At 52.1% G+C, this 11,804-nt stretch overlaps 1 protein-coding gene across 1 annotated transcript; it reads left to right on the forward strand.

Annotated features, from left to right (window-relative positions):
* Positions 1 to 2,240: 2,240 nt before the first annotated feature.
* Adamts4 (ADAM metallopeptidase with thrombospondin type 1 motif 4) lies at positions 2,241 to 11,665 on the forward strand. Its single transcript, XM_005348800.3, has 9 exons — positions 2,241 to 3,334; positions 4,428 to 4,751; positions 4,966 to 5,098; positions 5,630 to 5,800; positions 7,337 to 7,623; positions 7,727 to 7,913; positions 8,166 to 8,341; positions 9,408 to 9,583; positions 10,282 to 11,665. The coding sequence occupies exons 1-9, from the start codon at positions 2,651 to 2,653 to the stop codon at positions 10,706 to 10,708; spliced, it is 2,565 nt and encodes an 854-aa protein (XP_005348857.1). The 5' UTR covers positions 2,241 to 2,650; the 3' UTR covers positions 10,709 to 11,665.
* The last annotated feature ends 139 nt before the right edge of the window (positions 11,666 to 11,804 follow it).

Consider the following 11,804-nt stretch of genomic DNA (forward strand, 5'->3'; position numbering starts at 1 on the left):
AGTTTTCTCATTGGAAAGAGGCCTCCCCCACACCTCCCCCAGACAGGGTCTCTGGGATCTAGCCCACCAGCAGTGCAGCTGGGTGGAGCAGACCGACCAGGGGAGGGGCACTGAGAATTCTTAGCTGCAGAGGAAGAGGAGAAAGCCAGATTTCTAGGCTGAAAATTGACCTAATGGGAACCATACCAAAGGGTGGGGCCAGAGATCCCTGGGCTGTGGGAACTGACCAAGACTTGATGTAGACAAGGCAACCCCCCAGAAAGCCAGGGCAGAGGCTTGGTCCCCCTACCCTCTACATGCCCCTCCCTTTTCTAGGCCTTCTTCCCTGCAATATAATTTAAACACTAAATGCAATAATGATGAGAGGAGGGGTTACTCATTTGTGTGTTAATGCAGCCTATGAGAAGACAGACTCTAGTTTGCTTAGCCCTGGGGGTAGTCTAAGCTGAAACTGGGATGAGGACTCTTGGGGGGCTGCCTAGGACACTGCATCTTTTGTGCCTTCTCCCTTCTGCCAACACCCCCCACATGCTGTGGCTGCCACTCTATGGCCTTTTGTCTTGCCCTGCTCACTCACCCTCTTTGTTCTCATCTCCCGATGGGGGGATGGAAAGAAGCAATAAGAGCACCCTGGTGACAGCTCCTCTTGCCCCTGTCCCTTCTGGTCCCTCATCCCTTGTGTGACTCCTCCAGCCTCCACCCCTCTGCTCAGGACCAGGGAGGGCCAGGGCATGTGATGAGGTCAAGAGGAGAGACTAGAAGTCACCACAGGGCGGGTAATTCAGGAAGTGATAGGCACCAGGGCAGGTATTAGTGACTGGAGCAGGAAGGGAGGGGGAGAGGAAGCCTTCTGATGAATACGATGGATGTCCATCGGGGACAGGAGGTGACAAGGCAGAGAATGAATAAAGGGGATGGGGTAGGAGAGGTGGTGCTTCTCTGGGAAAGGGAAGGGACTGCTGAGTGTACTCTCCTTCCTGGGGATTTCCTGGGGAAACAAGTGGACACAGGGTGGAGTGGACAGAAATTGCCCCACTGCTGAACTCTTTGCTTCCCTGCCTTCAGAGTCAGCTATTAATTTCCTTAGTCCCGTCCAGTTTAGAATCAGAGAAGTCATTAGCTCCCTTCTCTAACACCCAACACATGTACCCACCAATCACTAGCCCCATCCCAGGTTCTCAGTACTCTCAAATGCTGTCTGCAGTCTCTCGCTCTGTCCCATGGAGAATGTGGAGTCAAAGATTACTAGATATTCCAGGAACCATTGGATTCGAAATGTGGGGGTGGGGGGGAGCAGGATTTGAGTAATCTGGATTCCCAAGAGAGCAGGTCTTGTCTAGGTGAGGGGCTGGCTGACTTGAGGAAGGGGGAGGGTTTGGGGTAGTTGGGAGTAGGTAGGAACAGAGCCAAGAGCCTGGGGGAAGCTACTGGGAGCTGAGCCAGGGGAATGGGCCGTCAGGAAGTCGGGGAGGAGGAGGCCTGGGGTGGAATGACTGTTCCATGCTTTGGATAGGGTAGGGGTAACTCAGGAAGGCATAGCAGAGGGGGGGAGAGAGAGCGAGCGAGCAGAAAAGATATACTCTGGATCTTCCTCCTCTAAAAAGAAAAGTAGTTGACTTGACTCCTCCTTTGCCATCTGTTTATTTTCATCCCAACAGAGAGGTCCTGACTGCTGTCTCCTGCTTTCCTGTCTCTACTGCCTCTTCCACTTGGTCCCATCCTCTCTTCTCTCTTAATATTTTCTTTACCTGTTTGCCACTTCCTTTTAAACCCAGACAGCTTGAAATCAACCTCTGGGGTAGAGGGCAGCAAAAATGACATGTGAGGGCGTCTAGGCTATTCCAGGCTGGACAGTAGGGACATGAATTCTCCCAGGACAGAATCTCATCGGTGTGTGTTCGCCAGGCCCTTTCCCCGAGTCCCTGCTTCCCTTGGGGCTCTGTCCCACCAAAAAGGGAAAGAGACAGCTGAGGGCTGCTGGTGGGATTTGGGAAAAGGATGTGTCATCAGCTGGCTCAGTGCCCATAATGCATCTGGTTGCTAGAGATTCCCTTCCCCTGGGCAAGTCCCTCTTTTTTTTTTTTTCCTTTCTTTCTTTTTAAGGGAAAGAAAAAAAAAGAAAAAGAAAAGAAACAACTAAGGTCTTTGGGAAGTGATGATACATGCGTCCGAGTCCCACTGACTGAGCTTCTGGCTGAGTGGCTTACAGATCAGCCAATCACACACAGAGGGAGGCTCGGGATGCTTAAAAGAGCTGGCGGGGAGAGAGACTGGGGAGAACCCGGGGGAGACCCACTGATACACAGAAAGGAAAGAGACTGATGAGAAGAGAGACAGAGACAAAGAGACAGCAAAGGGAGGCAGAGACAGAGCAGGCACTGAGGGAAAGCCACAACTGGGCAGAGGGAGAAGCCAGAGAAGCTGAAGAAGACACAGACAGGGAGAGACAAAGACCCAGGAGAGAAGGGCACAGGAGGAAGTTTTGGAGGAGAGAGGTCCTTAGGCGCATTTCTTGAGCCCAGGGACTGTTTTCTTCATCTTCTCTGAACGTCTCTAGCCCCTCTAAAAACTTCGCCTCAGATTTTGGCACAAATCCGAGCCCCTCCGGCTTTAACGAAGAGTTTTCCATAGTTAGGGTGGGGAGGATTTGATGCCTCCAATGGCCTCAATCCATCCCAGCTGCAGCACGGGTACCATGTCCCAGATGGGCTTGCATCCCGGGAGGGGCTTGACTGGGCACTGGCTGCGAAGAACCCAACTCCGCTTGCAGCTTCACACAGTGCCTTTCTCTGGTCTGGAGTGGAGGCGGTCGCTGGTGCTGCTGCTGGCCTCCCTCTTGCCCTTAGCCTGGGCAGCCAGCCCCCTCCCTCGGGAGGAGGAAATAGTGTTTCCAGAGAAGCTCAATGGCAGCATCTTGCCTGGCTCAGGTACCCCTGCCAGGCTGTTGTACCGCTTGCCAGCCTTTGGGGAGGTGCTACTACTAGAATTAGAACAGGACCCTGGGGTCCAGGTAGAGGGGCTGACAGTGCAGTACCTGGGCCAGGCACCTGAGATGCTGGGTGGGGCAGAGCCAGGTACCTACCTGACTGGCACCATCAATGGAGATCCGGAGTCGGTGGCATCTCTGCACTGGGACGGGGGAGCCCTACTAGGGGTGTTGCAGTACCGAGGGGCTGAACTCCACCTCCAGCCTCTGGAGGGAGGCTCCCTTAACTCTGCTGGGGGACCAGGGGCTCACATCCTACGCCGGAAGAGTCCTGACAGCAGCCAAGGTCCCATGTGCAACGTCAAGGCTCCTTCTGGGAGCCCCAATCCCATTCCCCGGAGAACCAAGGTAGGCAACCGTGGAGTTTTTGTCTTGTATTATCCTCCCGCCAAGTCTGTCCTACTGACCCCTATTCACCCTCTCTCCTCCCACTTCCACTTCTAGCTTTTCAGCCTTTCTCCTCTCTGCCTTTCCTATCTCCACTACCTTTACTTTGAAAAGTGTTGGCTTCTCCCTGCCTTAGCCATTTGCTTTGCTCTGAGGATTCCCCGAGGTAACACAGATTCTCTGGGCCATAACGACCTCCCCACCACACCCCGCCCCTTCCTGGCCGTGGAGTCTCCTGCTGACACAGTTCCCAGCAGTAAAGCTCTCCTAACAGCCTGTTGGCCTAGGCTCTTTTCTCTGCCCCAGTGATTTTTACCCCCACCCCAGCTAGAGAAGTGAAGTTTGAGGCCTGATGGGGTTGGGTTTTTTTGGCTTCTGACGTTGCCTTTAAAATTGTTCTGGCAAGTGGCGAAGTAGGCCAGGCGAGGGGAAGCATCCATACCTCTGGGTCAATCCTCTTCCCACACTGTGGGCTGGCTGCTAGGCTGCGGGAGGCGCCATCCTTTCCTCCCTCCCACCCACTCCTGGGTCTCCCCCTTTTTTTCTCTCCCACCCCTTCTCTAGCTTTAATCCAGACCAGACGCTCCTTCCACACCCGCCACGCTGAGATCTGGCCGTGGCCCTAGCTGCTGACTGAATTGTTCCTCCAACCACATAGGGCAGACACGTCGGTCGGTCGTTGTCACAGCCCAGCCCTCTCTCTAGCTCTGCTCCGACAACCCCTGCCACACTCAGGGACCCCAGTGCCCCTCCCCAAAGCAGTCCCAGCTGCTTTTCACCTCTGGGGCCCACTCAGCCCTGAAACGTGGCAAAGCCTTCTCCTCTTTCAGAACAACAGCTGATTCTTCAACATTACCACAAAAGCCCTGCGCTTTGGGGTTAGGGGGAGGGTCCAAACCAGTCACTTCAGGAATCCTGTGAGGCGTGTGAGGGCCAGCTGACTCTGCTGAGTTCTAGACCCAGGAAGAGAGGGAGAGGAGGGATCCATGGGCCTGGGCGGCTGTTTCAGGACCCTCCTCTCATTTTTTTTTCTTTTTTTTTCCCCTCTCTTCAGCGCTTTGCTTCTCTGAGTAGATTCGTGGAGACACTGGTGGTGGCCGATGACAAGATGGCAGCATTCCACGGTACAGGGTTAAAGCGCTACCTGCTAACAGTTATGGCTGCCGCAGCCAAGGCCTTTAAGCACCCAAGTATCCGAAACCCTGTCAGCTTGGTGGTGACTCGGCTAGTGATCCTGGGGTCAGGCCAGGAAGGGCCCCAAGTGGGGCCGAGTGCAGCCCAGACCCTACGCAGCTTCTGCGCCTGGCAGCGGGGCCTCAACACCCCTGACGACTCAGATCCTGACCACTTTGACACAGCCATTCTGTTCACCCGTCAGGTAAGGCTCCCAGGCAGCACCATACCCAAAGAACCACAACACGAAGAGACACTGCCCATACACAAACCTGATGGAAAGGGCGTCCCTAAAGTCGTGCAACATGTACCTGACCCCAGTCATCCTGCCGTGGGGTGACCATCCGGGCCCTGACCATGCTGGGTCCTCACTAATCTGGGTATCAGTCCCAAGCGTCTTCTGTGCTCCTCCTCCACAGGACCTGTGTGGTGTCTCTACTTGTGACACTCTGGGTATGGCTGATGTGGGCACAGTGTGTGATCCGGCTCGGAGCTGTGCTATTGTGGAGGACGACGGACTCCAGTCGGCCTTCACTGCTGCTCACGAACTGGGTAAGGGAGCACTGGGACAGTGTGGCCCCTGAAGTGGAACTGAAGGGTACTAGGGATGCTATAAGAAGCTAAGGTGCTCACTAGAGTGCAGATGGGGGTACCAAGGTATTCTCCTCCTCCTCTTCCTCCCCAGGCCTAGGTCCAAGTTCAATCTCCTTCTCTGTTCTGGGTACAGACAAACATAGATTTTTTTCTATTAAAAAAAAAAGTAGCAGGTGGGAACGACTTTGAACTGTATATATGTACATGAATTACATGTTCAGAAGGAGAGAGCGTAAGGGAATGGGGACTGAGGATTGGTAGTGTTAGCTACAGTGGACAACAAGCAGAAGAGGCCTTTCCTCTGGGGAGAGAAGACAGAGCAATAGGGGCTACACATGGAACCTTCAGAGAACTATAAGGAGATTTGAGATGGGGGAGGGGAGGTGGATCTGATCAGCAGCAGCTGCAACCAAGCTTATGATGGACCCCCCCCCCCCCAAGGACACAGGATGGAACCCTTGGATGCTAGCAGGATCTCTTCTCTTACAGGCCATGTCTTCAACATGCTCCATGATAACTCCAAGCCATGTGTTAATCTGAACGGGCAGGGGGGCTCCACTCGCCACGTCATGGCTCCAGTTATGGCTCACGTGGATCCTGAAGAGCCTTGGTCCCCGTGCAGTGCCCGCTTCATCACTGACTTCCTGGACAATGGCTATGGTAAGCAGGCGGCATCTTTCTCAGACTAAGACTCGATCCCTGCCCTCTCCCACTGGGCTCTTCTTTCTGGAACATTCTCTATGAGCCCTATTGACTCCTCCATGTGTGCTGCCTCTTCTGTATGTGATGGGGTCAGAAATGCTGCTATCTTTGTATGGTTCCCACTCCCTGTGAAAACAAATAGCACAGGTAAGGGAGGCAAATACTGGCTCCATACAATTAGAATTGACCTTTAAGCTGGGCAGTGGTGGCACACCTTTAATCCTAGCACTTGGGAGGCAAAGGCAGGAGGGTCTCTGAGTAGGAGGCCAGCCCGGTCTACAGAGCAAGTTCCAGGAATGCCAGAGCTATACAAAATAACCCTATCCAAAAAAAAAAAAAAAAAAAAAAGGAGAAGAATTGACCTTTTAAGGACTAGCACTGTCCAGTGTTGAAATGGATTGGCTATAAATCATGTAATTACCTTGTCATTCGATAAAGTGTACAAGACAGCAGAATGACTTTCTCCAAAATTTATTTTATTTTTTATTTATGTGCTTATATGTGTATGCATACAAGCTTGAAGGTGCCCATGGAGGCCAGAAAAAGGGTGTTGGACCCCCTGGAACTGGAGGCAGTTTGTGAGTTACTTGATGCAGGTGCTGGGAACCGAACTCCAGACCTCTCCAAGTGCTCTTAACTGGAGAGCCAACTCTCCAGCTCCCCAAAGTTACTGACTAGAGGCATTCTCAAAAATTCTGTAGATGGGCATGGTGGCACATACCATTAATCCCAGCACTGAGAGGCAGATGGATCTCTGTGAGTTTGAGACCAACCTGGTCTATGTAGTGAATTTCAGGACAGCCAGGACTGTATAGAGACCATATCTATAAAAAAAAATGTATAGCAGAACTAAGCAGTATAACATATGCCTATAAACTTAGTATTGGGGAAACTAAGGCAGAAAGATTACCACATAACTTCCAGGCAAGCTTTGGTTATGTAATAGTGAGCTCCAAGCTATGTGATGCTGTGGAGTGAATGAATCTCTGCCCCCAAGACTCCAAATGGGGTCAGCAAGATGGCTCAGCAGGTTGAGGTGATTGCTGCCAAGCCCAATGACCTGATGACCTCTGCAAGTTGTCCTCTAACCTCCATACATGTGCTGTGGCTTGTGTAGATGAATAAGTGAATATGATAAGAAAAAAGTTTTCAAAGCCCAAATACTAAAAACAATAATAAATTCTATGGTAAGATCAGGCGGAAGCGCTTTGGCTCCTGTGCTGACCGAGCTCTTTGTTACACGCAGACATGCAGGTTAAGTTACTTGGCTTCTCTGGGTTTGCAGTTAGTTATACTAACAGCCAGTATCTCACAGTGGTGTGGTTAGTAAATGAGGTCATGTGGATTCAAGGCTTTACCAGTACTGATCACATAATAAGCATCCAATACGGTGTAGCTGAGGGTACCTTAGCCACCAGGGAGCCCAGGCTTTCAGTTGGCAATCCTTAGTGCCCACCTCAGTCTCTTGCTAACTTTTACCTTACCCCCTTCCAGGACACTGTCTCTTAGACAAACCAGAGGCTCCCCTGCATCTGCCAGTGACTTTTCCTGGCAAGGACTACGATGCCGACCGCCAGTGCCAACTGACCTTTGGGCCTGACTCACGCCATTGTCCACAGCTGCCCCCACCCTGTGCTGCCCTCTGGTGCTCGGGCCACCTCAACGGCCATGCTATGTGCCAGACTAAGCATTCACCCTGGGCTGACGGTACTCCCTGCGGATCCGCACAGGCCTGCATGGGCGGCCGCTGTCTTCACGTGGACCAGCTCAAGGACTTCGATGTGAGAGCCCAGGGCACGGCTTGGGTGAAAGGCCTTCTGGGAGGAGGCTGGTTCTAAACCTAGGAGAGTGTACTTATCCCACTTCCGTTCTGTGTCTCTGCAGATCCCACAGGCTGGGGGCTGGGGTCCCTGGGGACCATGGGGTGACTGCTCTAGGAGCTGTGGGGGTGGTGTCCAGTTCTCCTCCCGGGACTGCACAAGGCCCGTCCCCCGGAATGGTGGCAAGTACTGCGAGGGTCGCCGTACCCGTTTCCGCTCCTGCAACACTGAGAACTGCCCAAGCGGCTCAGGTGAGAGCTGGGAAGGCTGAGAACCCTGGGAGGGGATGCTAGAGAAGAGGTGCTATCCCTAGAGTGCTGAACTAAGCTGACTGACTCTGCTGCCGGGGGGCCGGGGTGTTTCTTTATCTTTCGAGAACTGTCCCTGGCAGTCTGTGAGGGAGAGAGATGTCATGCCAGCTAAAGTTCTGAGAGGCTAGGTGGAAGGCTGTGTGGGCTAGTGGGAGGAGAGAGAGGCTCAGTCTGCCCACTTTATCCCTATAGCGTTGACCTTCCGTGAGGAGCAGTGTGCTGCCTACAACCACAGGACGGACCTCTTCAAGAGCTTCCCAGGGCCCATGGACTGGGTCCCACGCTACACAGGTGTAGCCCCACGAGACCAGTGCAAACTCACCTGCCAGGCCCGGGCACTGGGTTACTACTATGTACTGGAGCCACGGGTGAGGACCAGAAACCCTTAGGCCCAGACAGGGCTTACACACATCCCAGTGGTCTCTCTGGGGGCGGGGGGGGGGGGGGTGTCCCTCCAGACCATTGCTGGAGTGCATCACACCACGTCAGCCTGCCTACAGATTCACTGTCTTGTCTGTCCACGTCCAGTATTAGGGAAACAAATACCTAACTCTGGATATGTGGCCGGGAAAGCTGCTCTAACTTGCCGTATCTGTTTCCTTCCCTCTTTGTCCATCCTTTTGTACCCCATTTGGTGAGATGGAAGCCTGTGGTCTTTTGGGGAGGTGCTCAACTCTCCTGTCCATGGAGTCCTCTCTCAAAGAATTGACTCTTGGACAGCCAGTCCTCAGTGGACAGACCTCCCAGAAATCACTGACATCTGGACACTCCCTCTGTAATACAGAGTGGTTGGTTCAAGGCAAAGCGTGCCCTGCCTACCAGCTTTGGACCCCCTCCCATCCCCAGTAGTCTATAGAAAATTCCTACAGGTTTGTTGCCCTCTAGTGTCCATCTGGAGGCCATTCCATTAAATTTTTGTTGCTGGGACTAAAAACCCTTGCCTTCTCAGTTTGTGATCTTTCTAAACCTCATAATTTCACCCTTAGAAATCTCATGTAGTAATTGGGGGACCTAGATTTTGTTTACAAAGCATTTTGCACATCACCTGTTTCATAGGCAATGCTGGGAAAATGATCATATATCACTATTATCATTATAATCCTGTAGAGGCTGGATGGTGGTGGCACACACCTTTAATCCCAGCACTTGGGAGGCAGAGGCAGGCAGATCTCTATGAGTTCAAGGCCAGCCTGGTTAGTTGAGTTAGTTTCAGGACAGGCTCCAAAGCTACAGAGAAATCCTGTCTCAAAAAAAAAAAAAAAAAAAAAAGAAAAGAAAAAAGAAAGAAAGAAAAAAATTCCATATAGGTAAAGCCCCACTACACCCCATTCCTTACCCATTTTTTTTTTCTGATACCACTTTCCAGATGTTTAGCTTACAAACCCCTGCCGATTTAGCAAGAACCCTTAGCCATGTCCCTCCTCCACTCCTCAGGTGGCAGACGGAACTCCGTGTTCCCCAGACAGCTCCTCAGTCTGTGTCCAGGGGCGCTGTATCCATGCTGGCTGTGACCGGATTATTGGCTCCAAAAAGAAGTTTGACAAGTGCATGGTCTGCGGCGGGAATGGTTCTAGCTGCAGCAAGCAGTCGGGCTCCTTCAGAAAATTCAGGTCTTTTCACCGTTTCTGTCTCCCCTCTATTTTCCTGGTTGCTGTGATGGGCTTGGGACTAAATGCTAAAGCGGGAGACGAGCAGACATTACAATGCAGGGTTCCACACGGTGGACAGAGGGGACACAGGATGCCGTAAGAGCCTTTGAGGGCACCAGGGAAGGCCTGGGGTGGTGACCTCGGAGCTAAGAGTAGGAACTGGACAGGCCCCAAGGAGGCCAGGACTGGAAAGACACTGGAATAAAAAGCAGCAATAGAAAGTGTCCAGTGAGGGGCTGGAGAGATGGCTCAGTGGTTAAGAGCACTGGCTGCTCTTCCAGAGGTCCTGAGTTCAATTCCCAGCAACCACATGGTGGCTCACAACCATCTTTTAAAGAGGTCTGGTGCCCTCTTCTGGCCTCCTTGGGAACTCACAACTACACGCTATACACAGGCATACACATAAATAAAACAAAAATAAATCTTTAAGTAAATAAATAAAAATAAAATTAGTTTAAAAAAAAAAAGAAAGTGTCCAGAGAGGAAAACACACTTGCTGGTAGTTCTGTTCTCAGGCGGATACGTGTCTCTTGTAAGCTGAAGAGGCAAACACACACACACACACACACACACACACACACACACACACTCAGGCAAACACAGGGCAAGCTGAAGGGATTCGAGAGATGCCGAGTTCTTCACGTACTTTTTCCTCACAGGTACGGATACAGTGATGTGGTCACTATCCCCGCCGGGGCCACCCATATTCTTGTACGGCAGCAAGGGGGTTCTGGCCCCAGGAGCATCTACCTGGCCCTGAAGCTTCCAGATGGTTCCTACGCCCTCAATGGTGAATACACGCTGATGCCCTCCCCCACGGATGTGACACTTCCTGGGGCAGTCAGTCTGCGCTATAGCGGAGCCACGGCAGCCTCAGAGACACTGTCTGGACATGGGCCTCTGGCCCAACCCTTGACGCTGCAAGTCCTGGTGGCCGGCAACCCACAGAACGCACGTCTGCGGTACAGCTTCTTCGTTCCGCGACCAGTTCCTTCAACACCACGCCCTCCTCCCCAAGACTGGCTGCATCGCCGGGCACAGATTCTGGAGATCATTCGGAAGCGTCCCTGGGCCGGCAGGAAATAACCTCACTCTCCCGGCTGCCCTTTTGGGGTGCCGGGGCCTCGGACTCATCTGGGAGAATGAGGGGGCTCTGCAGCTGCCTCATGCTAAAACACAGCAGAGAAGTGCTGTAGAGGGTGAAACCTGCCCTGCCTCTCTGCCCTAAACTGCAGGCTGGCCCTGCCCTAGCTTCCTGCCCTGGGAGGCAGCGATGTGTAGGTGAATGGAAAGGGGCTAGGAGACGCCCCCTATCTAAACTGCCCCCTCTGCCCTGCAGGTCACAGGAGGGAGAGGGGAAGGCAGGATGGGTCCTGGATTCCAGTTGTATTTATTTAGTATTTATTCGCTTTTATTTAGCACCAGGGAAGGGGACTAGGGTCTTGGGGAAACTCACCCCTTATAGCCCCCACCCTAGCTATGAAATCAGGGTGGTGGTAACAAATATAAGTGGTGTATGTGTGTCTGTGTGTGTGTGTGTGTGTGTGTGCGTGCACGCGTGTGTTTTTGTATGAAGTATAATCTGTCCTGCTTTCCTCTCCCTGGCTTTTTTTGGCTGGGAAAGGGAGAGCCGAAGGTAGGATTGGTCTTCAGGGAGTGAGGGATTATCATATTTTTAAATGTACAGATTGAAGTCTGCTATTTATATGCCCCTTTGGGGGTCAGACAAATGTGGGTTGCACCTTGGCCCCACATCTTTGAGCATTTGTTTTCTTGTTTGCCAATAACAATAATACCTCCCTTAGAAATTTGTTGTAAGGGTTCAATAATGTAAATAAAGAACTAGCATAATGCCTCACCCTCCACAGGTACTCAGCAAGTGCTCTTATTCTCATCAGCCTTCCGTCCACACTCCTCCGTGGAGGGTCTGCCCTGCACTTAAAGCCGACAAGCGTCCATGTCACTTATGTCATTCTTTATCCCCAGGCTCAGATACCGGAGCTGTCCGTACTCTAAGATTGGGAGACATTGTCAGAAAAGGCTGTTCTGCCCATCACTTCCGTAGGCACATAATCACCTGAAGCAGTTGTAATGAACACTTGGCAATATAGCCAACAAGAACATGAAGATACAGAAACCAAAAACCCAACTCCCTCAACACAAACAAGAGTATAGTTGTAGC

This window comes from Microtus ochrogaster, chromosome 6 (assembly GCF_000317375.1).
Source record: "Microtus ochrogaster isolate Prairie Vole_2 chromosome 6, MicOch1.0, whole genome shotgun sequence".
Classification (NCBI taxonomy): Eukaryota; Metazoa; Chordata; class Mammalia; order Rodentia; family Cricetidae; genus Microtus; species Microtus ochrogaster.